Source organism: Panthera leo, chromosome A1 (assembly GCF_018350215.1).
Source record: "Panthera leo isolate Ple1 chromosome A1, P.leo_Ple1_pat1.1, whole genome shotgun sequence".
Taxonomy (NCBI): Eukaryota; Metazoa; Chordata; class Mammalia; order Carnivora; family Felidae; genus Panthera; species Panthera leo.
The window spans coordinates 108,384,585-108,401,629 of record NC_056679.1 but is presented as its reverse complement, the minus strand read 5'-3'; the positions used below and the strand labels follow the sequence as shown (position 1 = coordinate 108,401,629).

Below are 17,045 nucleotides of genomic sequence, written 5' to 3'. Positions count from 1 at the left end.
CACCACTAGAATAGAGAGTCTTTGCCACAGTGTCTTTCAGTATGTGGCCAGCAGTTGACCTTGACATTCATAGCTTTGGGAGCCTATCATAGGCATGTTGAGAATCTTTGGAAACCTGAGGAGTTTATTATTTTTAAAACTGTTACTAATTGTTCGTACAGTATGTTTTACCAAAACCCCAACCAGTTATTAGATTTTTTTGTTTCCATAGACGTGGTCTTGCCAGTAGTCTGTAACTGAACAAAAATGTTATTAAACTAAGAGTACAATAGTAGGATCTGTTTCTGGTTCTTGCTAAACTTTGGAATTAGTGTTCTGTTTTTTAACATTCAAGGAAATAAGCCTAGATTCATATTTTTTATAAGGGGAATTTATATAAGTAAGAACTTTTAAAAAATGACATCAGGCAGCCTTAACCTCCATCTTCCTCAGTACATAAGGAGGGCAACCTTTCCACCTTGGAGATGAAACAGGATCAGAAATGGTGCTTTATAAATACTTATATTGTACTTAGTATTTATATGTCCTGTCTGGCTTTTTACCAAGCTTTTTCTTAGTAGAATCTGCCTGAAAATTGTAGACATAGTTACTTTTGAGAAATAATTCTGGTTACCTGATACTCTTGTCATATTTTTCCTTATGATTTTACCACCCTGGCTTACTTTCAACAATATTTTATTACCAGCTTGTTCTGATTAAGGTAATTTTTCTCCCATGTTCTGTTTTGCAATGACTGAAGTATTTATGGTATATTGTAGACTTCTGTCCTTTAAGAAATACATTACTAGATTTCAGTTTTTCCAGTATTGTTAAAATGTTTGAATTTTTTTAATAACTAAATACTCTGTAATAGAAACCAAGCTAATTGTGATTAATTGGAAAGAATTAATTGACCGTGACAGGGTTTTTGCATCTCTCCCTCCAGTTGGCAGTATCCTATCTGATCTCAGCATCCTGCTGCGCCTCTCAGGGTCTTCCTCATCCCCTCCCCGTGAGTCCAGCACCAAGATCAGTGGCCAGAGCTGCCCCGGCATAGGCGGGGTTTACTTGCAAAAGAAAATCCTTCAGATTACCAAGAGCACAGCCAAAAGGACAGACAGGACCGAGAAGGCCACTGAGGAGGATAGAGACAGGACAAGTTGTGAGAACACAGCCAGAAAAAGAGTGACGTCCCCGTTTAGAAGATTTAGGGAAAGAACTCTTTCAAGGGAGAGACTAGCCAACAGCAAAAAAGAGGACGCAGATCACAATCAAGCTACAGAAAGCTGTGAGAAAGTGAAGGATGTTGGAAGCAACATCAAAGATGAGAAAGGGAAAGACATCTTCAGTTCAAATAGCCGAGGCAACAGTAACACTTTAAACTGCTTCTATACGCGATTCAAGTCTAAAAGGAGAAAGACAATCTGATGGAGTTCCTTACTTAATTTTAGTGTGGAATTTGTTTTCATTTATTAATGTAAATGTAGCTTAAGTTATTTATCGAACAAATTTTAGTCAGAAAACTTAGTGTATAATATGATTGATATAGGCATTTTATGATTAGTGTTAAAGGTACTCTAGCAACAAAGTCATATTTATATAAAGTGCCTTATTTGTACATGTTATTTTCCTAATGTTAGTAAAATTTATACTCTTGTTTTCTGTAGTTGGCTTTATTTCCTACTGTGAATGAAATAAGTAGAGGTACTTTTTAAAAATCAGTATTTACTTTCTCATGAGAACACCCAGGAATGATCTTATCACCACCTTTACCTCAAAATTCTATTGTTCTTATTACTGCAACTACTTTACCTGCTAAGGGAAAAAGAAGGCAAGAAGCTGCATCTTGTCCACACTTTTAATTTTATCCGTTTTTCATATAAATCTCTGGCCCAGAGGAGGAAGAGGAGATAGTCTAAAATAGCAAGTGAAAATCATGTGGAAATTTGTTAAAAATGTAGTTACTGTGTCTACCACAAACCTCATAAATACTGAATTGCCAGAAATAAGCCCAAGAATATATATATTAATAACCCTTCAGGTGATTCTTAGAGCTGATTATATTTGAGAAATACTGATCTAACAGATACAGAGATGTAATTACTCTTAAAACAGTAAAGCAGGTCTATCCCCTAGGATAAAAGAGCAATGATTTTTTCTTTTGAGGAAGAATTTATATATGTTTATATTTATATATTTTTAAATTTACTACATCCATTTTCATGGTACGCTTGAAAATTACCAGTCAATTCATAAAAGGCACTGAGAAAGTAGCGGTGAGTGGTCACAGGTCAAAAGACTGACTTATCTCAACTTGTCCTGTGCCTGGTCCCATAAGGCAAATATAAATCAGCCATATTCTTGGTCTTAATTTTTCTTTTTGAAATAATCAGTGGAACTACTCATTATGGTTATTGTTCAGCAAATTTTTTCTTTAGTGACTTGAGTTATATGTGAATATAAAACCTGTAGTTTTTCTTAATGAGATGTCTAGGGATTGTCCTGAAAGTCATGTATCTCTTGAACCTCATTTGTCCAGTGAACAGGAAAATAATTGTTTGCTTCGTTGAGACCTACTGGCATTTTCTTTTCTTTCTAAATAAAAGAGGTTTTGTTTACTTTTCTAATAGTTATCAAAACAGACATAATGTACATTTAACTGTCATGCTGCAGATTTATTTTTGGATGCTTCCATCTCATTCCATCTCTACCCCTTTATTCCAGAAAATGCAAAAGAAAATGTCTCTTGCTATATCTGCTGTGCAGTAAGTCAGAGAACAATTTAAAACAGGCAGATGCTGTTTTTTTCAGAACACATTTTTATAAATTTGTCAGTTTTGCTGTTTAATGCAATATTCTTCAAAGTTGGTGAAGAAAAAGGAAACCAGGTATAAGATTAAATCCGTATTTATTAAAAAATATGAAAATAATTGCTTTCAACTTGGGGCAAGACTCCTTAGGTATTATTCAGTATATCTAGGGTAAGTATGTGTGGCTGGAGATAGCAAAAAAGAATTCTTTCTCTTGAGTCTTGATTCCCCTCCCCGACTCCTACCTCAAGGTGATATTCTAGACATTCAGATCAGGCCATGAAATATTTATGTTCATTAAAAAAGGAGACACAGGATTAAAAAGAAGTTGAGAAATTCAAGATGTCTGCTTTTTACTATTTTGAAATACATGTAATTTCTCCTTGTTTTAGTAATGCTTACAACTATGTGAGAACGTGGGGCAGGTACATATTTGGACTAGTTTCCTCAGTAGTCCTGATTTTGACTTCCAATTTCTTGAGTTTGGAGGTGGGTTGGTACAGTATTGATAGGTAGGTGAGTGAATATGGAGGGAAGGTGTGTAGGAGATTGGCATCATTACAGCCACACAGATGGAAACTGAGATTGCTACTCACTGTCTTTTGCTGTTTGTTATGCTTTTCTTTGTCTTTTCCCTGACCACATACCCCTACCTATTTCCTTGTTTTGTAGTTTGATCACTTGTTTTTTCTCATTTAGGTTGTACACTTATGCCATCAACTAAATCTGACAACTTGTCTGACTCCAGCCATAGTGAAATTTCTTCACGATCCAGCATCGTGAGCAATTGTTCTGTTGACTCCATGTCTACAGCTCTACAGGATGAACGGTGTTCTTCACATGCTATGGCGGTCCCTGAATCCACTGGACCATTGGAAAAAACAGAACACTCCTCAGGGATAGGAGACCATAGTCAGCTGGGCCCTGGGTAAAACATACTTGCCTGTGTTCATATCACAAAACCCAAGCTGAGTGGCCACTGCAAGCAGTGCTCCCCAACTTGGCCTTAGATACCCCCTATTCCCTGGGGTGGTTGCAGGGGGATCCCTAAAATAATTTGAGGGCCAAGCATGTATTGTCTGTATTTCATTTGCAAATGAGTACTATTTTATGTATGGGTGCTCATTTTTTTTTTTTTTTCAGGGGTGCTCATTTTTGAAGTGTTAGTGAATTCAAGTAACTTTGTGTCATGTATGTTTTTATTTAATAAGAACTCACAGAAGCTGCTGTTGACAACAGGGGAGGTGGTTGTTGCACTGTGGCTGTTAAGTTAGAGAGTGCTCAGAAAGATTGTATAATGGGAAGTATACCCAGTACTGTACACAGTGTAGACATGTTGAGGGAGTAGGGCCAGTCCTTGATCTGAAAGTATGATTTGGAGAGTAAGAATTAAACTAGCTTGTGGAACTCCAAAGCTTTTTTTTTTTTTTTTTTTAAGTTAACTGTAAATTTAAATTTACAATCACGTAAAATGGAAATCTTTGAGAAAACATTGAGAAAGTTGATTCTAAGCCGATAAATAATGTTAAATTTGGTATTCCTTAATGTGAAAAACTGAAGATATAGTAAAGTATTAGCATATTTATAAAAGTTTTTAAAGTATGATTCTCTAGACCAAGGTTCAGCAGACCTTTCTATAATAGTCAAAATAGTAAATAATGTCAGCAGGCTATCAGTTTGCTCCAGACCATACAGAAACATCTGTTGGCCAGATTTGACCCTGGAGCCTTTATTTGGGCCACCCCTGCTATAAATACTAGAATTCATTTAATAGTTGTTAGTTAGTCGGGGAAGTTACTCTTTACTTGGCATTGTAGTAGGCTGATCTCAGAATTAAATTGGAAAACCAAACATGGTTCCTATAGTTGAGAATTCTTTATTCTGTATCCATGTAGAGAATGTAGCATTATATTGACCAAGAATGAAAATGTATACTTAATTGTATTCGTTTCAAACCTCATTTTTCATTTTCACTTAAAATCAATTCAAGAAAAATTCTTAAGTAACCTTGCTAAGTATTTGAGTTTCTTCCATGTATGTTTCTAGCTAAATACTAACATTATTGGGAATAGAGATTAAGTGATGATTAATTACAGTGTCTTTTTTTCTTTCAAAAGATTATTTTGGTATTGAACGTTGATGATACATGTTCTGTAGTCTCTTGTAGGCAGTAGTACTTGGATTGGACAGGAGGTTTTTCCAGGAAGCCAGTAAATCACTTTTAATTGTGTATCCTTAACTTTTTTTTTTTTAAAAAAGGTGGACACTGTCAAAGCCATCTCTAGTCAAGAGTTTAGCTGTGTCTTCTTCTATGAGTAATGAAGAGATTTCTCATGAACATATCATTTTAGAAGCAGCCGATAGTGGTCGTGGAAGCTGGACTTCCTGTTCAAGCAGCTCCCATGACAACTTCCAAAGCCTTCCAAACCCAAAAGGCTGGGATTTTTTGAACTCTTACCGACAGACCCATTTGGATGGCCCCATTGTTGAAGTTGAACCCCCTGACTGTGAGCCCTATTCCTGTCCTAAAGGCTGCTCCCGAACTTGTGGTCAATGTAAAGGAAGCCTAGAGACTAATCAGATGAGACAGAGTTGGGCCTCCTCCAGTTCTCTGTCTGACACATATGAACCAAACTATGGGACAGTTAAAAGGAGAGTGTTGGAGAGCACCCCACTTGAGTCCTCTGAAGGCTTGGACCCTAAGGATGGCACTGACCCAGTTTATAAAACTGTTACTTCAAGTACAGAAAAGGGCTTGATTGGTAAGTTGTGTGTTCTTTGTCATATCTGTGGCATTGAGAGATTAAGTGGCAAAAAATCTCATTGGGATATGTTGGCCCAGAATTTTACACTTGGCAAATATTCCATCTCTCTTCCTGCCCTCTCCAGACAAGTTATTTTCAGAAAGTTTATGCTTTCTCAAGGGTTTGGGGGCATGTGCTCAAGCCTGTTAAAATGAAAAGACTGTTATGAAGGTGCTTAATTAAGGCGACAGTTATGTTTTGTTTTTCAGGTCTCTTTGGTTTCATTAAGGAAAGATTTTATTGTTACACAGTAGTAATGAAGGGATTGTTCTCTCTCCACCTCATAGTTTGGGCCACAAATGCTTTCTACAAATGGTAGAAACTTTGGTACTATTTTTAGATAACAGAAGTGAGGGTAATTGTGTTTAGAAAGTCCAAATTTTCACCATACCCTTCTAGCACACAGCGTGGGTGCCCCAACTCCTGTTGTGGGCTCCATTCTGACCACACGCAGCTCTCTTGGTGTATGTATCCTTTTAGTATTTTGCCCTCAAATACATTTTTTTCATTTATTCCTTGAATTATGTAAATATTAGGATATAGTAGCCCCTGCTTTTCTATTTATATGGAATGACTATATTATGAATCAACTCTATAACATATTCCTGAAGTCAATTTAAATTTCTAAGAATGTGAAAGATGTGCTGATTTTTATAGCACATTTGTAGTACATTTTTTTACTTGTCAAATTGCATTATGGATTGGGATTTTTAGCTCATTCATTTTTTTCCAAGGATTTTTTATTAAATCTTTCTAGGTAACCACTATATGGATATATAAGCATGTGTGTGCAAGGATATACAATTAATCTCTTGTCCTTTTAGGCAACTAGATTTTTAAGAATCTTTTATTTCATTTCCAGATGACTCTGGGCAAATTCCTTAAATTCTTCATTCTTGTCTTACTGGTCTTGACAACTTGTGCTCTGCCCTGTCCCTGCCACATCCTCTCAGCTAGGAATGGAAATCCTTTAGGACCTTGATACTATATTCAGATTTTGCTGGTACATTTGTAGAAATTTCAGTATGGGAGAACTTGATCCTCTAAAAGGAGAGTTAATATTAGAATTATTAATGGTCCTTTTTAATTTATTCTGCTTATATATAGGTAATGCTTCTGTTTAAAAGTTACTTACGTCATCAAGGTATTCAGAGCCACCTGTCCCTTAGATCCTGCGAATCGCTCTTAATTTCATGGAACTTCCTTTTTTCTTTAACCCATTTCTGATGCTTTTTGAAACTTTGCCTTACTCCCAACATTTGCAAACTTAGGGAAAAGGATTTTAGGTCACAATTTTTCTAAAGTCACAGTTATTTTTTAAAAAATGTTTTAACAATTCATTTTTGAGAGATGGAGAGAGGCAGAGCATGACTGGGGGAGGGGCGGAGAGAGAGAGAGAGAGTGAGAGAGAGAGAGAGGGAGACACAGAATCTCAAGCAGGCTCCAGGCTCTGAACTGTCAGCATAGAGCCCCATGCAGGGCCTGAACTCATCAACCATGAGATCATGACCTGAGCTGAAGTTGGATGCTTAACTGACTGAGCCACCCAGGCGCCCCAATCACAGTTATTTTTAATGTCCACTAAAAACCACAGAAACTTAAGATGAATTGCCTAAAATGATAGCTGTTTTTTTCTTTCTCACTAGTCACAGATCAGAAGTTGGAAGGAAGGTTCTTGAAGGAATTAGGACCTCTATTTCCCAGAACGTTAATGTTGTTCATATGCCAGGACTGATAATCCACCTGGGAGGCCATGAAACAGTGGTTTGTGTCTCAGGGACAGGGTAGAAGAGACCTGAAATAGAGGGCCCAGACGTCCTTCCTCTGAAAATCCTCTCAGTCAGCAGAGCATAGATGTTCAGGGTAAACTCTTCAATGCTTCTGACTCCATCGTCCTCAGACCTGGAGTTGTCGAGGAGCCAGGCAGACATCTCTGTGGTGCAAGGGCCCCCCTGCAGAGGGGGGCCTGTCATGGCATCATTGTTTTCAGTTCTCTGTCACTCTGTTTATTTATGTTTATAAGACCTCATGTGATTTATGTGTTTGAAAAAACAGGTTTAATACTAAGGTTTAAAATAGTATGTTTTTATAATCTGTCATTGTATTCAAATATATTTAGTCTGGTTTTGGTTTCTGTTTTGTCAGTGTAATAAGTTTCAGTATTTTTTTTTCATTTCTTACATTTTTCATTAACATTTCCATTGCTTATTTTTCATGCCAGTGTACTGTGTCACCTCACCCAAGAAGGAGGATAGGTATAGGGAGCCACCTCCCACTCCTCCAGGATACATGGGCATTTCTTTAGCGGACCTAAAGGAAGGACCCCACCTACACCTAAGACCTCCAGATTATAGTGTGGCAGTGCAGAGGTCAAAGATGATGCATAACAGCCTCTCTAGACTTCCACCAGCTTCTCTCGGTAGCAGCCCCGTGGCCTGTGTTCCATCGAAGATTGTAACTCAGCCTCAGAGGCATATTTTGCAACCATCCCATCCTAAACTAGCAGATGTGACTGACGCAGATAGCGAAACAGATGGTATGTTGACAAACTACCTTAATGGGTCTTAAATGAATTGCTGAATACATTAATTGGTCTTTACTATGTTATTTTACATAATCATTAAGGTTACATGTAAAATGCCTTACAAATCTCTGGTAAAAAAAGAAATCCCTAAATACAGGGGTGTATTTTTTTTTTAATGGAGAGATCAAGCTGCATGTTTCTTTGCTCCCTGTACCTTTCTTCTGGCTCAAATAGGGTATTCTCATATTTGACAAATAGCAGCTCAGTCTCAGAGGATAATTTCAAGAGGAGGCACTTGACATTAGTGGAGTTGTGTCTCCCATAAAAGCATGAAAACTTCAAAGTGCAAATATCAAAGTGCTGAGTTGCCTGAATTCATGCCGTTGATGTCGTTTCTCTTATGAGCAAAACTCTTGACTGACTGCAGCTGGTGCGATATTTCAAAAATGGTTCGCTTTATTAAAAATAAGTGAAATTGTATCCTTTTAAACAGTAGAGTAATGAAGTGATGAAAAAGCAGTTAGGAAATTGTAGTTTTTCAGCCTTCAAGTGTGATCAACACTCATAAATGTCATTATAATAAAATAAGGGCCCTGATGGGATATTTGAGAGGATTTCTTGTTGAAATTGACTAATTGTCTAAACAGGTAACTACATTGTAAGTTGATTTTCATTAATATGCCTCATCTACCACTTTCCTCTGTTTTTACTGTTTGCAGAAAATGAACAGGTCTCAGCAGTCTAGACTTTGGAGCACCCATTTGAAGTTTACTGAAAGTCGTCGGGGAAGGAGTGGGTAGAACCACGTCATGATTCCGCAGGCCATTGCCAACAAAAAGCTTGCTGCTGCTGCTAATCCAGAGGTTTCATTCCCCGTACCCTGAGCAATGAAATAGCCCTGAGTTATGCTTCCTTTTATTTAATCCTTGTAGATGCATAGTTTCTTCAGCTATGGATATTGTGCCTGGAAACCAGTCTTCACTTCACACACCAGACCTGCCTTGGGACCACAGTTACTAGAACAGATTCAAACTCAGAGTCCTCCCTGTGTACATCAGATTTTTCTTGAAGAAGTTATTTTTAAGAGAGTAGTGATAGTATTTCCAAGCCATAGCTTGGGTTAATGGACAAATTGAAAACGTCTGCCAATACCAAGGATACTCTTGTGTATTTGAAAAGTAACTTATTATTTCAAGTTTTGTGGTTTTCTTTGTATTGGGGAGCTACCATTAGTGGATGTTTATGTTTTAGGCCATAAAACTGTCTCTGGTCTGAACAAACTGAAGTCATCTTTACAGGATGATATGCTTAATGTATACAGAGATGAACTTGATCTGTTGCACCAGTGCAATGTAGGGTCTCCGTTTGAGTGGGGAAGGAAGCCGTATTTGGTTGAGGTGTTAGGAGGGAAGATACTGCCATCTGCTGATTTGGAAGGCCAAATGAAGCTGCCACAGGGTTTCTTATCAGTCCTTTGGGAAAGGGAGGCTATAATTAGGTCGGTAGCCACCCTCATCTCTAAAGAATGAAGTTTTCCTTAAACATGTATACCAACCCTTTTTGAAGTGAATGTCGTGCTGCATCTACCTAAAAGTATAAATCCAGTAAGTAGGGAATGGGTTCTAGAGAGTTCTACAGAAACCCAAAACAAAAATTTTTAAATGCTCAAATAATGGAGTTCTTTTTTTAAGAAGGAAGTGCAATCATTGGTGTGTAATCATGGAGATGAATTAAGCTTTATGTAATGTTCTGCAACATCCCCTCCACTCAATCTCACAGCATGAGGCTGTGTTCATAAACCTTGCGGCCCCCAGCTGCCTGCAGCACAGCTCATTAGTGTACCAAGGTATTAATTGGTTGAAAATTTTAGGGGGGACAGAGGAGCTAGAATTATGGGAATGATTCTCTCTTGGCTCTCAGTTTAAGCCCTTGAGAGGAAAGAGATCTATGTTTTAACAGTCTGTTGGGCATGGCGCTCCTTAACTGTTTAGTTAAAATTTCCGTGACTGTTTACTGGGCGACCTAGACCTTACACATTTTTACAAATTAAATACGGTGTTTTCTATATCTTAAGTTTAAATTTAATCATGTTTTAAAAATGTAAATGCAGGTGAGAGCTTAATTAACTTCTATGACTACCAAAAAAAGAAAAAAAAAAAAAAAAAAAAGCCAAAGCCATTCATGTGCACTACCCAGATCAACTTGGAGCCAAAATGGGTTTACTTCTGAGTACTAGTTGTCTATATGTGAATTTATAGGATTTAGCTGGTTTGTGATTTCCTTTTCAAGACTGTGTTTCCTCTTTTTTTCCTAGCTGTTTCTTCTCTCTCTCCTTCCCTGCACCCCCCCACCCCAACCCCTGGTTTTTGTTGTTGTTGTTGTTGTTGTTGTTGTTGTTAAGTAGGCTTCATGCCCTATGTGGAATTTGAACTGTTGACCCTGACGTTAAGAGTCACATGCTCTACTGACTGAGCCAGTTAGGCGCCTCTCCCACCCCAGTCCCCTTCGTTTTAAAATCATGAATCATTTCCAAATGGTAAGTGGCAGTGGTCTGTCTTTTCTGCCAAAATGATTGTCTCTTCATTTTAGGAAAAATAGCCTATCTGAAAACTTCCTTTGGGCCAAAAACAAAAAAATGTCAATCTGAAACTTAAAGCCTTAAAAACCTGCCCACCACCCCACCCCACCAGGTATGTCAGAATGAGGCTAATTGGCTCTCTAGCTTTCTTGGTCTATTGAAATGGAAAATGGCCTGGATCAAAAATCCTGGTTTAAAAGTCACACTGTAGTGATTTAACCTATAAATACTGGTCCTTTGATCACAAAAAATGTTCCTTCACTGATTTACGCAGTATTGTTTTCATGTCCAGAGCCAAACAAAGAAAATGAAAGATACTTTTGTTAGTCATTTTTTTTGTCAAGTTTGAGTATTTATTCTATTTTATATCCATTTCCCCAGAAAAAAAATGTGCTGTTTGTAAAATATCTGTTTATTTGCAGGTGTTTGAAATCATATGGGAGCCTTACCTGTCTTTGTCCTTAATGGTGTCAGTAATATCTTGCACAGAGAGTCAGAGGCTGTGCTTTGGGACTGCACCTTGTAGCTGACTTTGTCTGTCTGGCTCCAGCTGTGAGTGTTTGAGTCAGCCAATCACAGTGATCAGGAACTAAAGCCAAATGCTTTGTATGTGGTATGTGTGTATCTCCTAAGAACTCGTGGAGTTTGGATTTTTACATTTTAATTTAGGGAACACTTCTGCCTTCTCTTAGTTTGTTACATGACTAGAACAAGAGAAGCCTTAACCTGTATTTCCTCCAGTTCTCAATCCCCATTTGTTTTTGTTTTTATTTTAAAATTTTAATGAGACTAGTGCCCTCATCCCACCTCAACTCTAAATCTGTCGGGACTTAATGAAGTAGTAAACCCTCAGTGCAAAGTTTCTACCAAATAAGTTTCAACAAAACAGTTTCTTCATAATGAAAGATTTGAACAATGAATAAATCCAGTATATACTTCATAAAAGTTTATCTTAAGTCATAGATTCTTATTTCCTCCAAATGATTACTATGAATCTGATCTTTGGGGAGAAAAAGACTTAACTGTTTTTTCATGAGGGTGATAAGTCACACTGTCGTCATCTGTATAACCTCCTTGAGAATCTCCCAGGCCGGGAAATGAGGCAGTAATCATGAGGATTCCCAAGAACAAACCTAATTTTTATAAAGTGTTCTCTTCTCTATAAAAAGAAGGAGAGAAAGAGTTTCTTTGTGTATTTAAAACAATTATTGTTATTCTGATACATTTTAAGTTTCTAAAAAATGTGATATTAAAGTAGATGTATCCCGTTAGCAGTACCTTAAAGGCTAGAAAAAAGGGATAAATCTTCAAAAAAGTGTCACAGTACATTTTCAAATTTAAACTTGAACTCCAGTTCATCTTCAGCTTTTGTTGTGCTTTTTTAAGGCTTCTTTATTTTTGATACACAGAATGCAGTTGTACTTGACCTTTTGAAATAGAAACATGTGAGCTTATCAGAAAAAGACAAAACAAAACTGCACAGTTGTAATAATCGAATGCAATTATACTGCACAATTCAGTGATTGTAAAGTATCCTGTAATGAGCAATGTTTGTCTCCTATTTTTTGATACCTCTTAAACTTATGTCTTTTAGAAAGACAGTGCCTCTGTATGCTTTTTGTATTTTTACTGAGTGTAAATATTTGTTATATTTTTGGTTAAGAGAATGTAAAAGTACTGTTTATTATTATCATATCTACTAATACATTGGTGGAATCAATAAAGAATCTACATTAACCTTCTCTGCACGTTATTACAAATGAATGGACACAGATAACTCAAGAGGGCCAGTCTGGGACCGGCATTGGTATCACATCTCCAGATACTGGAATGATCCAATTATTGTTGACTTTGTAGTGTCTTATAAAATGCCCACCTGTTGTTTGGTTCTTACAAAGTGTGTTTGATTACATATCAAGCAATAATGGTTACTCCCATTAGGGCTTGTTTTTCTCTTACGACAGGAAAGTCTGTGGGCAGACTGTCCAGGGCTAATCAAGTGACTGCACAATGCTGTCAAGGACTCAGGGCCCTTGTCAGGACATTGATACCTCTTGACATCACCTCTGTTTTGTAGGAAGGGCTTAAGGGAAAAGGTGCAAATTTTATTAGCAAAATAGCAGCTTTTCCAGAAGCTCCACTTGGTATTTCTGCTTTTATCTCACTAGGCAGAAATGTGTCACATGATCGGTGGCTGCAAGGAAACTTGGGAAGTGAACTTTTTTTTTTTTAAGTATATTTTTTTTTTGAGAGAGAGGTGGTGGGGCTGGGGGGTGGAGATGGGGGAGAGAAGGAGAGAGAGAATCCCAAGCAGGCTCTGTGCTATCAGCTTGGAGCCCGACACAGGATTCGATCCCACCAGCCACTGTGAGAGCACGACCTGAGTCGAGATCAAGAGTTGGACACTCAACCGACTGAGCCAGCCAGGCACCCTGGGACGTGAACTTTTTAGTTGAGCAATCCATGGTTCCAAATACAAGTGGGATTCCTTTCAATGAAGGAGGAAAGAATGCATGTTGAGTTGGCAGCTGGCTTGGCCCAGCACAGCATGCCTATTGCCCACTCCTCTAGTGGCAATAAACGCAGCAGCTTCTTTTACGGGATCAGATCCTAGGACCTTGGCAGAGAAGGAGGAAATTATGTTTTAGCATTCCTTTCTAAAATTTTCCCAATCTTTCGTCTGTACCCAAAGAATACTATTTCTGTGAAAGGTAGGGCTTCTTCGTCCTCCCAGCATACACACCAGGTTTTCCCAGGCTGATCCTTCCCCTAACCATTTGTGCAGTATCACTAGTTCATTCCTGTACTTAGAAAATACTAAACATGGGTGTAATAGGTTGAGTAATGGCCACCCAAAAATATCAAGCCCTAATTTCTAGAACTTGTAGATGTTAACTGCATTTAAGAACAGGCTCTTTGTAGATATAATTAAGCATTCTGAGATGAGATTACTTTGGATTATCTGGATGAGTCCTATAGGCCAACACAAGTGTCTTTGTAAGAGAGAGACAAACTAAGAAGATAAAAATAGACCTAGTGGAGAAGGCAGTGTGAAGACAGCAGATGTGGCCAGGAGTGGAAGGATGCCAACAGCTTCCAGGAACTAGAAGAGAGGAGATTGTTCCTTAACGCCTCTGGAGGACACCTTGCTTTGGACTTCTGGCCTGTTTTAAGACACCCAATTTTTGGTCCTTTGTTACTTTGGGTCCAGTAACAAAGTGTATTAGGAAACTAATACACACTACTTTATTTGTCTGATATTGGGGACCCAGAATCTGCAACCTCTCTGCCATCCTCCAGAAGCAACTGATGAACAAAGACCAGGGGTACTGGCCACCCCAGAAGCACTCTCTATAGCCACCTTATCAGTCTGTTGTTTTTGCAACTGTTTACACAAGGGACATTCCTATCATCCTTGCCAAACTTAATATTTCTCATTTTTCTCATTTCAGACATTGTGATAGTGTGTACTGGTATCTTACTGTGGTTTTAATTTTCACAATGATTAACAATGCTAAGCATCTTTTCAAATATTTATCGGCCTTTTGGATATTCTCTTTTGTTAAATGTTTTTTTAAGATCTTTTTTTTAAATTTTTTTGCTAGAATATTGAACTACAGTAGTTTTATAATGACCTGTATCTAGCAATCTTAATTCATTTATTCTAAGTTTGTGTTTCTTTTGGATTTTTCTAGATACTCCCTATCATGTGCTCATAATGGCTTTTATTTATTTCCAGTCATTTTGCCTTTCATTTCTCACCTAATTGCACTGGTCACGGTGCTGGTACAGTGTTGAAGTGGTCAGGGTGAAATTCCTTTCTTTGCTCCTGATCTCAAGGGTAAATTTTGTGATTCGCTATTGATTGGAATGACTGCTCTGGGGTTTTAATAAGTATTCTTTAGGGTGAATTTAGGGTGTTTCCTTTTATTTATAACTTGGTAAGTGGGTTTGTGGTGTACTGAATTTTGGCACATGACTTTTCTGGAATCTGTTGAGATGATCGAATTATTTTTCTTGTATCTCTTAGTGTGGTTGCTTAGTTCATAGATTTCCTAGTGTAACCCCTCCCTCTTCCACACCTCCCCCACTCCACCATTGGCTTTGCTAGAACAAACCCCACTTGGTTATGATATCTTCTTTTTATAGATATATAAACAAGATATATAGATATATCTTGTATTTCTTGATTGATTTTGCAGTATTTTACTTAGAATATTACATCTATGTTCGAGAGAGAGATGGTCTCTAACATCCCTGTCTTATAATACCCTTGTTAGGTTTTGGTATTAAGGTTAAACTGGATTCCTGGAAAGAGCTGGAAGTTATTCTTTGTCTGTTTTTTGAAGCTTATGGAAGATTGAACTCTAGCTACTTGCATCTTCCCGGACTCTCACCTGTCTCGTCAGCTCTGGAACACTGATGAGCTCCGCCTCAGTTTCTCCTCCCTTACATTACACCCTGGAAGTTTTCTTCAGGTAGTAAACTGGGGCAGAGGTAAGGCTCAGCTCTTGTTTTTGTGCTCTCGAGGATTACTGTTCTTCACTGCCCGATGTCCAGTGTCTTAAGTGGCATTGTTTTACATGTTTTCTCTAGCGTGTTAGTTACTTGAGGCATGAGGGTAAAGTGGTACTTACTCCATCTTGACTGGAAGTGGAAGTCCATATAGAAAAATTGAATATAACTGTCAGTAAATAACAGTAACAAGCAAGCACACACACCCTGCCCCCCCCCCCCCAAAAAAAAGCATTTAGGATACAGAGGGTAGGAACAACACAATTAACAAACTTAATCTAATGGACTATATAGAACAGTTAATCAGCAACAGCAAAGCCTATGTTCTTTCCAGGTGAACACGGAGCACTGATCAAAGTTGACTCTTTGTTAAGCCATAAAGTAAGTAAAAAATTGGGAAAAGTTGGACTCCTGTAGAAAAGGCTCTCTGTACAAAATTAAACTAGTAACACAAACTAAAAATTAGAAGTTAAGAAATGTTTCCCCCAATAACCTGGTGGAAAGTAGGAAAAAAATTTTAATTAAAATGGAAATATGAATATCAAACCTTTTGGTTGAGATTAAAGCCTTAAAATGTATATGTAAGAAAGGTAGGCTAAAAATGAATGAAACATCCTTCTCAAGAAACCAGAATAATAACAGCAAATTAAATTCAAATAAATGGAAGGAAATAATAACAAATTAATGAAATATATAACATGACCAACAGAAGATTAATAAAGCACTAAATTCTTTAAAAATTTTAGACTAATAAAATTGCTAATCTCTTAGGGGGAATGACCAAGAAAAGAGAAAAATGGCAAAATTGTTATTAGGAATGAAGAGGAATCATTATGATTAACGTCATTAAAGACGAGACGTTTAAAGTAACCAAAATGTAGATGAAATAAATTCACAGAAAAAAACAACAAATCTGTAACAAGGAAAATTTAGTAATCCTGTGGCTGTTAAAGGAGTTGAATCTGTCATTTTAAAAGCCTTTCCACAAAGAAAACTCAAGCCCTGGATGACTTTATCAAAAAATTGCACCAATGCTTACAGAAGAAACAATGCTTGTCTTAACAAAATGTCAGCAATAGGAAGGATTTCTTAAATAAGGTCCTCCTAAGACAACTCTAAAGGAAATGATTGATTATTTGTCTTAAAGACAGGTTTATCTTAAGATACCATTTAAAAACACAAAAGGGGGGCACCTGGGTGGCTCAGTCGGTTGAGCGTCCGACTTCAGCTCAGGTCATGATCTCACTCTCAGTTCTGTGAGTTCGAGCCCCGCGTCGGGCTCTGTGCTGACAGCTCAGAGCCTGGAGCCTGTTTCAGATTCTGTGTCTCCCTCTCTCTGCCCCTTCCCTGCTCCTGTTCATGCTCTCTCTCTGCCTCTCAAAAATGAATAAACGTTAAAAAATTATTTTAAAAAAAGATAAAAACACAAAAGGCCGTATAGAGTTGGACAATGTACTTTCATTCATATACCCCTTCAAGGGACGGGTATCCAGAATATATGAAGTACATCTGTATATCAAAAGAAAAACCCTCAATAGAAAACAGGGCAAGACTTAAACTAAATTAGAGGGGAAAATTTCCATTAAACATGGAAAGTTGCTTAATCCCATTTTGAAAAACTACATCGGTTTGGAGTTCGTGTGGAACTTTAGCTCTGCTCTGCTCTATTTTGACTGTAGCAGCAGCTGATCAGGGGCCGGAACCTTTTATACTTTGTAAAAATGTGGCCTGAAAGGGGAAGTTGTGGTAAAATACATTGGGAGCCACCAGATGGCGCCACACTAAAGCGTGTTTCTCGCAGTCTTTGTCTTCAGAAATGTAAGAGCGAGGTAATT

At 37.7% G+C, this 17,045-nt stretch overlaps 2 protein-coding genes across 8 annotated transcripts in view; one reads left to right on the top strand and one right to left on the bottom strand.

The window, feature by feature from the left end:
• RAPGEF6 (Rap guanine nucleotide exchange factor 6) overlaps positions 1–12,432 on the top strand; it is a 188,104-nt gene extending 175,672 nt beyond the window's left edge. For 5 of the 7 annotated variants that reach the window (XM_042934431.1, XM_042934443.1, XM_042934438.1 and 2 more), the window contains 4 exons: positions 3,489–3,717; positions 5,049–5,551; positions 7,815–8,129; positions 8,837–12,432. In XM_042934431.1, coding sequence (XP_042790365.1) covers positions 3,489–3,717; positions 5,049–5,551; positions 7,815–8,129; positions 8,837–8,862 — 1,073 coding nt within the window. In that variant the 3' untranslated portion in view covers positions 8,863–12,432. Of the gene's footprint in view, positions 1–925; positions 1,637–3,488; positions 3,718–5,048; positions 5,552–7,814; positions 8,130–8,836 lie in introns of those variants that run through there. The other 2 variants (XM_042934451.1, XM_042934469.1) reach the window with 2 other exon arrangements.
• CDC42SE2 (CDC42 small effector 2) overlaps positions 1–17,045 on the bottom strand; it is a 173,042-nt gene that overhangs the window by 9,036 nt on the left and 146,961 nt on the right. The gene's annotated exons all lie outside the window — the stretch shown is intronic.